The sequence below is a fragment of the Phaenicophaeus curvirostris genome, chromosome 2 (genome assembly GCF_032191515.1).
Source record: "Phaenicophaeus curvirostris isolate KB17595 chromosome 2, BPBGC_Pcur_1.0, whole genome shotgun sequence".
NCBI lineage: Eukaryota > Metazoa > Chordata > Aves > Cuculiformes > Cuculidae > Phaenicophaeus > Phaenicophaeus curvirostris.
Window position 1 is genome coordinate 106,775,157 of NC_091393.1, and position 14,687 is coordinate 106,789,843.

The 14,687-nt window shown below is 46.1% G+C and overlaps 1 protein-coding gene across 6 annotated transcripts in view; it reads right to left on the minus strand.

The window, feature by feature from the left end:
- Positions 1 to 291: 291 nt before the first annotated feature.
- TTBK1 (tau tubulin kinase 1) overlaps positions 292 to 14,687 on the minus strand; it is a 110,339-nt gene continuing 95,943 nt past the window's right edge. For all 6 annotated transcript variants that reach the window (XM_069850330.1, XM_069850329.1, XM_069850331.1 and 3 more), the window contains 2 exons: positions 2,297 to 3,885; positions 292 to 1,266 (listed from right to left, as the gene is read on the minus strand). In XM_069850330.1, the coding sequence (XP_069706431.1) occupies positions 840 to 1,266; positions 2,297 to 3,885 (2,016 nt within the window). In that variant the 3' untranslated portion in view covers positions 292 to 839. The remainder of the gene's footprint in view (positions 1,267 to 2,296; positions 3,886 to 14,687) is intronic.

The window sequence follows — 14,687 nt, forward strand, 5'->3', positions numbered from 1 at the left end:
ACCCATGTTGGGAGATGTGGTCTCCACATATCACAGTTTGGTATTTGAGACCGAAGTGGCTGCAGTGTGCTCCCTTCTACATCAATTAGCAAGTGCTCTTGATTTCCTAGCAAGCATCCCTACTTCTATCTAAATACCCAATGCCCAAGCAACCGCCAGACGGCCTCCTCTGTGGGACGTACTGGAGCAGGCAGGAGCATCCAGCCTGTCTCCCATTCCCACCTGCAGAGGCATCTCTGGAAAGGAGAGAAGAGCCCTCTCCACCCTGCCTCTGCTCTTATCTCAGCACACAAGGATGCATCCATCCCTCTTAGCTGAGCTGGTGACAATCCCTTCCTAACACAGGTAGCAGGAGGCGAGCCAACACTCAGTTAGATGGTGGTGGTCAAGGCTGGCATTTTCCCAGCAAGGAGAGAGGAGGGAGCTGCCTGCAGGACAGGAACCTTCCACTCCAGCAGCCCTTGTTCTCATCACCTCTGCTCCTCTTTCCAAAGCCAGGGGTGGTGTTGGTGACCGGTATTGCTGACAGAGAGAAGGGAATGCCTGGGGAGGGAGGAGGGTCAGGCACTAGGCAGGCTGCCTGGGTCGCTGCTTGGTGCTGTGCGTTAGCAAGCGTGAGCTGCGGGCTGGATGTCTCCCTTGAAGAAGGCTCCGTGGCTCAGAGGGTCTCAGGCCCATGGGAGCAGATCGCGACGGTGTAGGGTGAGAGTGAGTGAAGCATTGAAGTACAGCTACTGCTATACACTCGTGGGTCCAGCATGGAAGGCTGTGCTGCAGCATCTCAAGTGTATACTATATGCAGAAATTACCCAGTCCTTTGGGCTGGCAGAAGAAGATCATTATCTGGCAGCTGCCTTACTTTCCAGGGACACCTGCTTTCCTTTGGTTGCTGGACTCTGAGTCTGGGTTTTTCCTCTTTGTCGTTTTTTGGCCACACCAGGAGAGGGCAGGGAATCTCCTGTCGGACCCAGGGCCTGAGCTGTGGGCTGAGGTCGGGGGGAAGGAGGAACTCGCTGCAGAGCAGTCCCCGGCTTATGCTGTCGGCAGGGAGAAGGACTTTCCTTCCGAGGTGGCAGCTGGCTTCTGGGGGAAGCACTGGGGTTTCTTGAAGGGAGGACAGGGCTTCGAGGGGATGCACAGCTGGACCTCCGTGAGCTGCCCCGTGGAGGAAGAGAAGTGGAGCTCGGTGAAGAAGGAAGCCGACTTTGTATCTGTGCCGTTCGGCACTCGTTTGGGACACTTCCAGCTGTTTTCTGTGCCTGAAGCCTGCAGGGGAAAAGAAAAGGGACAATGAAGGGGAATTATGGCAAGGGGCACCAGGCTTCTGGCGTGGATGTTGATGGGCAATTACAAAGACTCTCCAGTACCAGGAAGACAAAAGCTATGCAGTGAACAAGGTGTACACGGTTTTGAACACCATCCATCCTGTAACTGCCGATGCTTCTAAGTGCTTGCCTCTGATCCTCCAGCACCCTCTGGGGCAACGCACAGGAACGGCTTGGCCCATAGCACATATCCAGAGCTCTTAATCCACAGCATGGATGCAGCAACCCCTTTCAAAGCAGGAGATACAATCTGGGAATGTAAGCATGAGCTGAATTGCACCAGTTGGCCTCTGATGGTAACTGCTGGGATATAAACAGGGCTGTCCCACAGGGATGACCTCCTTTTACCTCTGTCTATGAAAGATCAGATTTTGCTGCAACTGTGGCAGAGCCAGCCAGAAGTCCAGAAGCTCTGCTCCTGAAGCTGGACTTCTATCCCTGAGGCCAGGCAGAAAAGCCAAACACTGGTGAATTAAGAAGGTCCACCTCCACTCCATCTCTGTGCTTATTTGATAGGGAGCCAGGTAGCTCCAAAAAAAAATCAAGGCACAAATATGTGTAAGGAATTCAGACTGCGCAGAGGTGGCCCATGCTGTTCAAGGTCCCTGTCAAAGCTCATGTGTGGCCAGCTCTTTGCATGCTGGCCATCTTCTGAGGCAACCACAACTGGCAACCATGCAGCCCTTGCAGCTCTGATCAAAATAGCCAGGCCAGGCCTCCCTGCAGGGACACGGCTGAGCCTGCTGATTGCTCAAAGCCCTTTGGCCAGACTGAGCCAAAAGAGATAGAGGTGGGTGTTTCACACACCAGTGAGCTGAAATGACTGTAGGAAACAGGGATGGACCACACATTCGAGACAAGGGAAGGGCAAAGCAGTGGGAGGCGGGCAAAGCAGTGGGAGGCGAGCAAAGCCTTGGCTGTACCTCCTTAATCAATTCACCACTTTGTATTGCCCACCGTTGTGGTCTTACCTGGAGGCAACAGCTGCATCCTGTGGAGAGCTACATAGCCCTGCCATGGCCATGGAGCTTTCAGACTTCGCTGCCTCTAGTGGTGTTTTCACTGGTGTGATGGGCCGGGGAATTCTGCTCTTTGTGCTTATGGGTCTCTCTTCTTTCCCAAGGAGGGCAGATTTAGCCTTCCCTGCCTTCCTTGGGATGGAGTCATCGGAGTCATGGGTGTCCTCCTCAGAACCAGTGGCTGACAGTGTTTCTGAGGCCCGTCGCCTCTCCTCACTGGAGGATGCTGAGGAGGAGGCTCCTGAGGCCAGTCGCAGGAGACGGTTTTGCCTCTTCTCCATCACTAGGCGAGCCAAGTCAGGTTGCTTTGCCCTCTTATAAAACCTCTCTTTGGCCGAGAGTGAAGTCGAAAGGTCTGAGCCAGTGTCCTCCTCGGAGAACAAGATGGGTATCCGACTTCGATACCTGGAGCCCAGAGGTCTCCTGGGACCCTGCTGTGGTGTGTCGAGGAGGGTCTCTGCTCGCTTAAGGTGTTCTGCCACAGATGCTGACTTTTCAAGGTCAGGCTCCTTTGTAACCATCTTCCTAGGCTCTTCCAAATCCAATGAGAGTGCCACTTTGTCAGAGAGCTCCGGCTTGTCCTCAGGAGGCTTTGGAATGCCACTACGAAGGGCCAGCTGCTCCCCCACTGTGTCTGAGGAGGCTTCAATGGGATTAGCTGAAAGCGCACAGCTCTCCGTCTCTGCCCCTTCTAGCCCCGAATGTATGCTTCCATTCTCTACCAGCACCAGGTTGTCCTCCAGCTCTTCTTCGATGATGACCTCCTCAAACTGTCCTGGAGGGCAGTATTCCTCGTGCCTCATCAGCTGCCCGCTGGAAGACATGACGTTTAAGTGGGTCTTTTCAGCAATATGAACAAATGTGCGCTCGACTTTGGTAAAGGGGGAGGAAGCTGTAGCCACTGCCATGGGAGGCTTTGGTTCAGATTTAAGGACTGAGGACAGAGTCCCTGGCTCAGATACATCCAGTTGGCTACCCATAGGCTGTGGCCGCTCGGTCTGAGGTGTCAGTGCAGCAAGAGTGCCCAGATCAACTTCTGGAGCCAAATCTGTGGTCACCGGAGACTTTTTCAAATCACCTGGTGAAAACAGCACTAGTGTTTTTGAGCCCTCCTCCAGCTCCAGGTCCCCGTCAGCAGTGGATGCTCGACCCTTGGATCCCTTCTGATCATCAGCCAGGAGTGTGGATGCTGCACACTCCTGGCTGCGCTCTGTGCTTTTTTGACTCAGGTCACTGCTGGAACCACTGTGCATGTCAATCTCATCCCCTTCCTCTTCCACCTCATCTTCCTCCTCCTCCTCCTCCTCCTCTTCTTCCTCCTCTTCCTCCTCCTCCTCTTTTCCATTAATTTCCAGATAAGGTTCCAGAGGTTTGCAAGGAGCGGTCAAGACAACATTTGAGAAATCAACTTTCTTTATCCGCTGGGACACCCTAGGCTTTTCCCAGTAGTCTGACAAATCTTTTCTGAAGTCTTGATAAGGCAAACTTAAAGGCACCGCCTTGGGCAGACCATTCATTTCGAATGACTTCAGCATGTAGGCCTGCAAGAAGACAGATGTGACAAGAGAGTTAATATTCAGACATCACATTGACACAGAAGGCAACAGGATCAACAGCAGCAGGAAGCATCAGTGGAAAGCCTCTAGACTATCATACTTCCAAAATACATTCTTGAGCAGTGATCACTTGATCATTAAACAGGGCCTACAGGAAAGCTGGGAAGCGGCTCTTTATCAGGGAGTGCAGGGCTAAGATGAGAGGGGAGAGTTTTAAGCTGAAAAATGGGAGATTTATATGAGATCTTAAGAAGAAATGTTTTCCTGTGAGGGTGCTGAGGCACTGGCCCAGGTTGCCCAGAGAAGTGTGGATACCCCATCCCTGGAGGTGTTCAAGGCCAAGTTGGATGAGGCTTTGAGCAACCTGATCCAGTGGAAGGTGTCCCTGTCCATGGCAAGGGGGCTGGAAATAGATAATCTTTAAGATCCCTTCCAGCCCAAACCATTCTGACATTCTAGGATTCTGTGATTTGATTCATACAAACATTAGAAAAGAGAGATTCACAGATACTTATCAATGAAGGCAAAAAACATGTACCAAAGTAGTTCCTTTGTTAGCAGGCTTTAACCTGGACCTTAAAGAGCTGTTTGGAAGCAATTACTCAGGATTATTTTATGTTTCCCAATCTTCTTCAGTATTTATATAATTACATGTTCACCACTTCCTTATTGGAAACATTCAGCAACTCTCTTCTATGCCCAGGTTATTCACCCCTCTCTTCTGCTCCCACGTCTCTCCAGCATCTCCCAGTTCTGGCTGCTACAGGCTTCTGTTTTCACTAAAATGATCAGCAAGTCCTGAAAGCTGACAGTATCATTGTTAAACTCCGGGATGTCCAACCATTGAAAGCAACAGGAAGACAGGACAGTTGGTGGAAGCAGTGCTTCTCAAACAGTGCTCCATGGTGGAAAGACCACCTGTAAGGTGCCAGGAGTAGGCTGTGAAATAACACTAATGGAAATGCAGCAGCTCATACACACAGGAACACACTTGATCAAACAAGCAAAAAAGGGCAAAATAAATAAGAAATGCTCATCGACAGTTGGCCTAATTATCAATGGGTTGTGAATGAAAAACCACATCAGCACCACTCTGCAAAATGGATTTAAAGAAAACCATTTAGGTCACCCTTCTGTTAAAGAGGATTGGAAAATGAAAACCTTTCCATGAACCCAGCAGTCAATAATGCATCACATGTTACCCGTGAAAAGTCCTAATTGTGAGCAACAAAGCTCCAAACATCTGTGTTTTGACAGCATCAGAGGATATTTAGGCTACAGGACTAAACAAGCACCCATTGAACTGCATGGTTTATGGACCTGCCAACAGCTCACAGGTTCACCTGGCTAAAGGGAACGGATCTTTTTGTTTCTAAGGGTAGGAGGAAAAGCCCTCAATAGCTTTTGAGTCCAATTACATTATCAAATTGCACTGAAAATCTGCATGTTGCAGAGCAACTGTCCTACTGTATGCCTGAAAAATCTAAGATCTTCATGCTCATGTATAACAGGGATATTTCAAATAGATTGGTGGGCAGCATCAAGCTGTTATACATGGTTATAAGTTGTTATCTATTTGATATTCAGTTTTATATCTTATAAATTAAAACATAGGCTGGTTTTGGCAATGCCCCTGGAGTTCAAAGCTGCTTCTCTTCCTTTATTAAAGCTGAAGCCTGTCCCTGAAGATGGCCCTGTATTAGCCTGGTTTGGGCTTTCAATGACCCACTCTACCTTTTGTATCAGGACGACAGATGTGGAACTTCAACAGGTAAGAGGGACTTACTACCCTTTAGAAAGGAAATTACCCATTTGGTTTCCTCCCTCAGGCATTTCTTGCAAACTGGTCCATTCAGAAGCCTAAGATGGAATTCTGCCTGTTGGCTGGATATTGTTTTCCCAAGAAATACCTCCCAGGAGTCCTGATCAAATAGATGTGCTTCTTCAGTGGGACTAGTACTTGATAAAGAAGCCATGACCAACATCTTGCCTTATGCTGGGCCTCCCAGTGGAAAGAGTACCCCATCACCTCCTTCTCTACTTCCATTTTCTAGATGCTGTGGTTGATGGTATAGTTGGAGGATTACTGTTTTCTCTTTGCATATGTAAATCTTCAAATCTCCTCTCAGCTCTTAGGAGCTTGTGTCATATAATCTGCTTTCTGGTCAAGGAGAACTGAATCCAGTCCTGCAGTGCACGCCCTGTAGAGGCCAGAGATATGGTTTCTATGCCCTGCAGCCTGTCCCACGCACAACCCTGTCTCCAGCAACCCCTTCTTCCTCAACAGCTCTTTCCCTTGCAAGGCATCAGGAATTTTTCAGAGGTGAGGTTGCACTCAGCAGTAATGTATGACATGAGCTGGACAACATGGAGCAAGCACTGGAGCAGGCTGCCCAGGGAAGTAGCGGAGTCTCCTTTCCTCGAGGTGTTAAAAAAAATATGGAGATGTGGCACTTTGGAACATGGTTTAGTAGGCACAGGCGGTTAGCCTGGATGATCTTAGAGGTGTTTTCCAGTCTTAATGATTCTATGACGTTGTTGTAATGAAACCTGCTTCTTTCCTCCTGCTCTGATGCCCCTTTCTGTCATTGAGTTGTGCAGTAGATACCTTTTGTAGCCTCCACGTACTTCTACTCCTGGCTGTACAAATTCCTCGTGGTATTTAGCAAATGGACTACCTTTCTGCCTGTCATTTCATTTGCCCCGTGTATTTTCTACTGCTCTGCGTGGACACTGCTCCTAAGCACAACAGGGACTGCTTGGTCTCTACCTACCTTTGAGAGATTCATACTGCTTAAGCTGTTGCATGGAGTATTCCAAAATTGCCAGAATGCATTTCTTAAAGCAGCCTGAGATTTTGATTGTTTTGCCACTAGAAATGCACCATGGAGAAAAATCCAAAGAATGAAAATATGCCAAAAATCATGAAGGACAGAAGCTACCTACAAACTCAACTAAAAGAAACTTTGTTGAAATGTCTCTCGGGTCAAATATTATCTTAACACATATTTTACTACCTTCATCACTATCATCACCAGAAGCTGTTAACAAGGAAGACTGTCCTAGGTCATCAAAGTCTGAGACTGTCTTCATTGTTGGACTAATGTGAGCAGGAGCTGACTGCAAGTGGACACCCTGCTGAACAAGATGCTACCAGTTTGAACCCCTCACTAGAGAAGCTTCTGTCCTCTCTCAAGAGCACAATCCTAGCTCTTCCTCTCAGACTGACACCTCCCTGTACAAAGTACTCTTTGTCTTTGAGGAGGTGGGGTTTTGTGCTTCTCCTCAAGGGGGAGTTTCCACCATCCTTTCCAAGATGCCTTTGCATGCACCTAATGCCTGCAGCCTTGCTCTCCAGCAGATTTCACAAAACCACTGGATTAGTAACTGCGCTTCACAGCAAAGCAGACAGGGTCTATTGCCATGTTTACCCTTCCAACCTGATACCAGCAAGACCAACAGCAACTGGGGTTGAAACACGTGCTGCTCTACAGCAGAGTCTGCTTTCAAATATGAGTCATGTTGAAAGGCAGAGCATGGTCAGATTCATTGAGCAGGAATCTGTTACCTGCAGGACAGCCAAAATTTTGCATCCATCTCTCTGGAGTTTTGTGGGGGTGGATGGGCTGGAAGTTTTCCAGATGTTCTCAAACACCTTGTCTCCCTCAGGGTAGACAGTTATCCACCTACCCTATGCACAGCCTGCTGCCAGCCAGGGGAAGATGCCCAGTGTGAGAAACCAAGAGAAATGAGATAAACTGTTTTTGCTGCATTTATAGGTGTTGAATTGTAACAGCTTAAGCACAGAGAGTTTGCATGCTTGTAACCATCAAGGCAGAGCTCTAGAAACTTACATAAATTGGAGCTAGTTGTAACCTGCTGCTGTGATATGACCACTGCGGCCAATGATAGGTCCCAAGGGGATGACAGGAAGATGTGCCAGGGGAAGGTTACTTTGGACATTAGGAAAAATTTCTTCACCCAGAGGGTGGTGGAGCACTGGAACAGCTTCCCCAGGGTAGCAGTCATGGTGCCAAGCCTAACAATATTCCAGAAGCTTTTGGACAACATTTTTAGGCACACGGTGTGAATGTTGGGGTGTCCTGTTCAGGGACAGGAGTTGGACTCGATGAGCCTTGTGAGTATCTTCCAACTCAGGACATTCTATGATTCTATGACTGGGTTCAAGTCAGAGAAACTGGTACTAGCCTTAATTTACATAAACTGAACTCACAGTGTGGCCTTCCCAAAGTGCATGGAACACATCTTCAACAGTCACAGAGCTTTGTTTCTATTTCCAGATCTGTTTTAACTGCAAGTTTTCAGTGATCACATTCGTAAACAATAATTAAAGTCTCCCTCTTCTATCAGAGCTCCCTGGCTGGTGCTCCCATGTAGCCAAGGATGAGCAGGGGACACCTTCTCAGAGCTGCAAAGCCGAGGGAGTAGAAAAATAAAGCAAGGAACCAAACAAAAAACCCAGCCGTAACCAAGGTGCTGCCTTCGATTCTTTAATAAGATTTTGGTAGTATACAAGCTTTTTTTTTTCTTTTTTCTTTTCCCGATTGTCTGGATTAACATACATGGATTTAAAAAAGGCACAAAATCCATTGCACAGCTTCTGTTTTGTTTGTTTCTGATGACATTGCCTGCTCATTGTGGTTTCAAGTGTAGGATTTTACAGTACTCTGCAGCATTTACAGCATGGTCTACATACAGGTAATCAATGCATGCTTTTATACAGGAGACAGAATTCCAATTCTCTCTCAGTATTTCTATATACACAATAATACAGTGTTTTTTCTTCTGAAAAAAGCTTTAAATTGGTTTTGCATGCTCGGTGTGCCAGAAGAATTAGTGCAAGCATATATTACAGTGTTATTGCAGTACAAAAAGGGGTTGACCTTAGGCTCTAGTGGGATTGGATAAAGGAAGAATAAAAAGACTCAAGGAAAACAAGCTTTGGATCCCTTTAATCAACTACATCCTTCCAAACAGATCCCTACTCAGTACCGCCTTTAAAGCTACAGCAGGCTGCTTCCCCTCTGTCTCCCTGCTGCCCTCCCCCTGAGACGAACTTCCACAGCTTCTTCAAACCTTCTGTCCCAAGTGATGAGGACTTCTGGCAACTTGAGGAAGCCCTTCTGCTGCACCTCCTAATACTGGAGACCTGCTTGAAGGGGACTTCCCTGAGATCCACTCCTTCAAGCTAACTCAAGTCCCAGCAGATGAAGTTTCTCAAGCAAACCTGGAAGTACAACCAGGTTACCTACAGCTTTTGTCTCAGTAGAAATGACTCCAGAAACCACATTCACCTCCTACTTGGATAGCAGTTGGTTAAACAGGATTCGGAGTCTCTCTTGCTTAGCAGCAACAGAAGTCTAAGAGGTGACACAAGGTAATGCAAAGGAAGGATATGCTGGTCCCTGAGATTCTTCATGGGAGCTGAGAAGTCCAAGAAGCAGAAATCAAGTTCCCAACATGACATTAATTGTTCCATTGGGAATGGGAAGAGGCCTTTAGTCCTGAGAGATGCAGATGGCACACAGACAGCAAGAGCCGTAGTCCGGTCTTCCCTGTAACAGCTTTGATTTGGATACTATCAGGACCTTAGCATATCCTGGAAGTGACATTATCCTCTGCCAACATAGACTAAGCTTGTGTGGGACTGGGAGACCTGGCAGGATTGGCAACAATGAGTGGAAAAAACCCTAGAATCTGAGTTTCTGAAGCAGCTCTTTCTTCAAACCAGCATCAGATGAGGTAAAAGTAGCAGGGGTCTTAGAGCTGCCACACTTGCTTGCAGGATCAGCGCGTTCCAAGAATCAGCACCATAAATATCAGAGAGATGTTCTTCTTTCCAGCATCCTTACCATCAAATGCTCCACAGCCTTTCTCTTCCTTTTTTCTTTACCAAGGTGAGTAGGACAGTCCAGTCCTATGCTGGATAAGTGCTCTGCTCCTCCTTATTTGTGCTTTCAGATGTTATTAGGTTTGTGCCAGTTTTCCTAGCGTCTTCGATGGAAGCAATAGCTCTGTAAAGGTGGAATGCCTGCCATTTCGCTTCCCACCTTTGGACCCACCAGTGTCTCCAGCAGGAGTGAAACACAGAGCTCCCTGTCTGAGCAGACACAGGGACCACCTCATTTTTATCACTTATATGAGACTCAGGAAATGGCGAGCAAAGTGGAAGGAAATGATAATCCAAAAATTGTTGTACTCCCTAATTGTAAAGGCAACTTAATAGCAGCAAGAAAGAAGAAGAAGAAGGAGATTCGGAAAGCTAAACATCTTCCTTAGTCACAAAAATAACCAGAAGTCAGCAGTGCTGAATAAGGACCTGATCTGGTTTGCTTTTAGAAAGGACCAAGCTGAAGGGGCAAAAGTCCCACATAAATCCTCTTTATTGGACTTGTTCAGAGGAAATTTGCCATTACTGTGTTTTGCATTGCCAGATCAATTAATTGCACTCATAATTAAACTGAGAAACTTGTTGGAGTTGTTAGAGGAAGCCCTGGGGATTCTTATGAGGCAAGTGCCCTAGATGAGGTAACTGACTCAAAAACACTTTGCATATGAAAAAATAAAACCTCCAAACATAAAGCAATTTTCTTTTCAAACACTAGAAGACGTGCAAGTAGGGGATTGCTTCCAACCCCCAGGTTACATGGTTAGCAGCTTGTTTAAAACATACATTCATCATAACATCATTTTTCCCATAGCAGATGTAATACAAAGGAATTGCAATACATCAAACAATACCTCAAAACGTTGTCCAGAAATTAATCTTGGCGCTGTCTTAGGGAACTGCGAATACAGGTCTGTGTTATAGTGACCCAAACACAAGACGCGTGGTATAAAAACGCAACAGAAAGGAAGGTAGGACTGCAGTGATCAGCCTTTACACATTTTATTCAGTGTTTTAATATTACCCAAAATAGGCGTTTGCATACTAATAAATTATGTCCCAAGTGGCAGCACCGTTCCTGTCACCAGAATGCTCTGCCACCAGCTGATGGCGAACGGAGGGATATGTTTGCTACAAGACACTGTATTAAGAAAACCCGTCTGGGCCAGGTTGCCAGAATCAGATCTGCAAGGTGAAAGGAGGCCAGGTGTGCCTTTTCAACCAGACACTGTGAGGATACCTTCTGTAACCGACTGAGGTTTGTTCTTTGTAATTGCCTTTTGAGCACTTGGATGGCCCATTGGTTGGGCTCTTTTGAGCACTTGGATGGCACAAAGTTGCCCATTACCGGCACAGAAACGCATCTGTAAGGCATGACCATGCGTGGCCATTCACACTCCACATGCAGGTGATGGACACATAGAAACATACATACAATCAGAAATGGAAGCTCCAGCAAAAACCATCCCAATGCCACCCTGGGGACAAGAGTGACATTGGGAAGCACATCTGGCTTACTTTGGTCAGCCCCTCCAGAAAATGTTATCTCCTCCAGTCATTCTGGGGAGGGCTGGCAACTACAGGGGAAGCAGGTCAAGAGGAAAAGCACCCCATGTTCTCTAGCTGAGAAATATCTGGGGTAATTTATTCATTATAAATACTAACAGGAGTTTTGGGATTTGCAAATTTTACACGATTTTCAAAGCTTCAGACCTTGTTTGCTAGGAAATATAATTTTATTCTCTTCAGCTGGCCTCTGGAAGCCCATCTGTTACTGCTAAGCAGAGCTACACATATATATAACTGCTATCTCCAAATAGTTCTTTCCCATTTGTCACCAAAGGAAAAACAGAAAAGGAAAAATAAAAGCTTCTCTTTTGAGTAGATTGGGATAAAAGAGCCCTTTCTTATTCAACGTGAAAGTAACAAAATGGTTTCAGCCCCACATAAAGTGAATAAATTTCCACTGACAACCATTAATAAAAAGCGTCATTCATCTAACCCAGCAGTTTACAATAAAAATAAATCAGGTCATTTGTGCAGTGTTATGTGGCTGGATATGAATGTGACTGGATAAAACAGACTCCACCTCGCCTAAGGAATAGATGCTAGACCCACTGGACAAACGCGGTGGCTATCTGTCACCAATCCCTCCTGATAAGCAGTAGAAAATCTCCTTATATTTCCAAGAATAATCTTTTGCCACTGCCAGGCACTCAAAATTCCACATACACATATCATGGACAATTAATTGATGGAGGCGTGAGAGGAAGGACACTAGAAAACAGGAAAAGGACTGAATACATTTTTCCATGCTTTCTTATCTCCAGTCTCACAGTGCATCTTATTGTTGAGCTATTTTACAATGCAGGACTAAACTAGCAATGGTTATATTTTCTGGTCTTGATTTATTTACATATGATCACAGCACCAGATTCAAAAGTGCATTATTTTATGTGAGAGAGCAAGTGAAGTTCCTGGGAACTTGCAGTCAAAGAAATGCCTCAATGATATTATATTTGGTATAGAGGTCCCACCCACTGTCCTGACAATTTACAGATCATAGAACAATATTCTGACTCCTGAAATTCGATCTGTGCAATCAAACTCTCATGTCTGGCTTCATCCTGAAAAGGTTTTATTTGCCGCTCACTTCCACTAGCGGTCCCGCTTATCTAACAGCAGGGAAGTGTTTCACAGGGAAAATAAAGCACTTGGAGAATCTGTTGGGTTAAGAGGCCAAACAAAAGTACAAGTACTGTTTATCTCTGGAAGCGTTCAGGGCCAGGCTGGATGAAGCTCTGAGCAACCTGATGCATTGAAATGTGTCCCTGCCCACAGCAGAGGGGTTGGAATTGGATGAGCTTTAGGGTCCCATCCAACCCAAACCATTCTAGGATTCTATGAATATATTAGCTATTATAAACTCTGGAAAAGCTAAATGGAGGTGTTTGCCCTAATTTCCCACCTGACTGCAGAAGGCTTCTGCTACAAAACAAATGATCAAACCTTGCAGAAGAGGCTTTGGGGCAGCATAGCAAATGATAAAGATGGTACCAAAGTCTGGTGATGCTGCCAGAACAAAAGACAAATGAGGTAGTTAAAACATTCCAAAGTGAACCCTTTGGAAGAAAGGGCTGAAGCATGGAGCGGAGAAATATCCCAAATATTTGTTTTGTTTCTCATCTCAAAGTACTAACTGGAGTTAGAAAAGAAGGAGTTAACTGGCTTTAAAGTCACCTTGGGAAAACAAACACAGCCCAACTACTGAAGAGACACTCAACCTCTCTGACTTGTGAGCAGCTGAGGGAAGCTGCTGGGGTCACCTTTGCTTATTATCGCTGATCAGTTGGAAACAACAGGCCTCTTTCCAGAAGTCCTAGATACAAAAAATGTATCAAAAATTGATTTTTTTTCACCTCAAAAAGGAAAAGAAGATTGTTGACTGGTTCTTAAAGGCATGCTGCCTTCTCACGTAACACCTGGTTTCGACTTCCACAGAAGCAGCTGGGGAGAGCTACCTGCCAAATGGGATTGCATGAGAAACACCAAGCTTGTTTAAAACAACAAGACACTCTGATGGCCTAATGCTAGTGGGACAGGCTGGATAAGGGAAGAACTGTCATTATATGTGCTAAAAGGAAGAACACCAATCCCCAAGGAAAAAAATCCACTACTCTGCGATACCTTCAGATAAGACAGGTAATGAGAGGAAATACCAATGAGATAAAGTTTAGAACTAATGAACAAAGTGTCAGCTTCATTGCACTTAAAATTGCACATTGTCCTGTCATGGCTGTTTGAAATACTCTATTTATTTCTATTTTCATCTGGATCCTACCCCTGCTCCCCATCTCCCAGGCTGGAGAATGGGGACAGCCACTTTTACCAGCCCAGAAAAGATCCAGTTAGAAGAGCCTGTGCTATTTTCAACTGGAGTTGAGGCGTTTTCTCACTCACAGAGACTTGGATGGCCATTTAATTGGAACTTAGGAGACAAAGTCACAACAAAAGAAGTGGTGTTTAATCAGCTGTTTGTATGGTTTGCAACCATAGACGGGAGCCACTCATGTACACAATAGTTTTGGGGAGTTTGCTAAGTCCTGAGGTTTCCAGGATTTGCAACTCAAGGAACTGTCCTAAAAATGGAGGTTACCTTCCACTACCAGGTAATCCTAGGTCTGAAGCACCTCCCATACAAAGACAGACTGAGAGAATTGGGGTTGTTCAGCCTGAAGAAGAAAAGGCTCCAGGGAGACCTTAGAGCAGCCTTCCAGTACTGAAATGAGCTACAGGAAAGCTGGGGAGGGGGCTTTTTATCAGGGAGTGCAGGGATAGGATGAGGGGGAATGGTTTTAGGCTCAAAGAGGGGAGATTTAGATGGGATCTTAGGAAAAAATATTTTCCTGCGAGGATGGCGAGGCACCGGCCCATGTTGCCCAGAGAAGTTTTGGATGCTCCATCCCTGGAGGTGTTCAAGGCCAGGCTGCATGAGGCTTTAAGCAACCTGATCCAGTAGAAGGTGTCCCTGCCCATGGCAGGGGGATTGTAACTGGATGATCCTTTAGGTCCCTTCCAACCCAAAACCATTCTAGGATTCTATAATCTTTGAAATCAAACTGCCTTTAAACAACACGATCACTGTTCCTCACACAGACTCCATGTAGAGCTGAGACTGCTCCAAGTGCCAAAATATGCCTTTTTTTTCTGTTTCCTCCAAGGAAATCAGGAGGGAGATCAAAGAGAGGCTGATCAAACTGCTACTGGGACTATATGGTGCAACATGAGATATGCCATGCAAACGAAAGGGGTGCAGATTCTTGGGAATAGCAGGAGGTTGTGTAGATATCCAGGGACACAGTAAGTACGCACGGGCTGA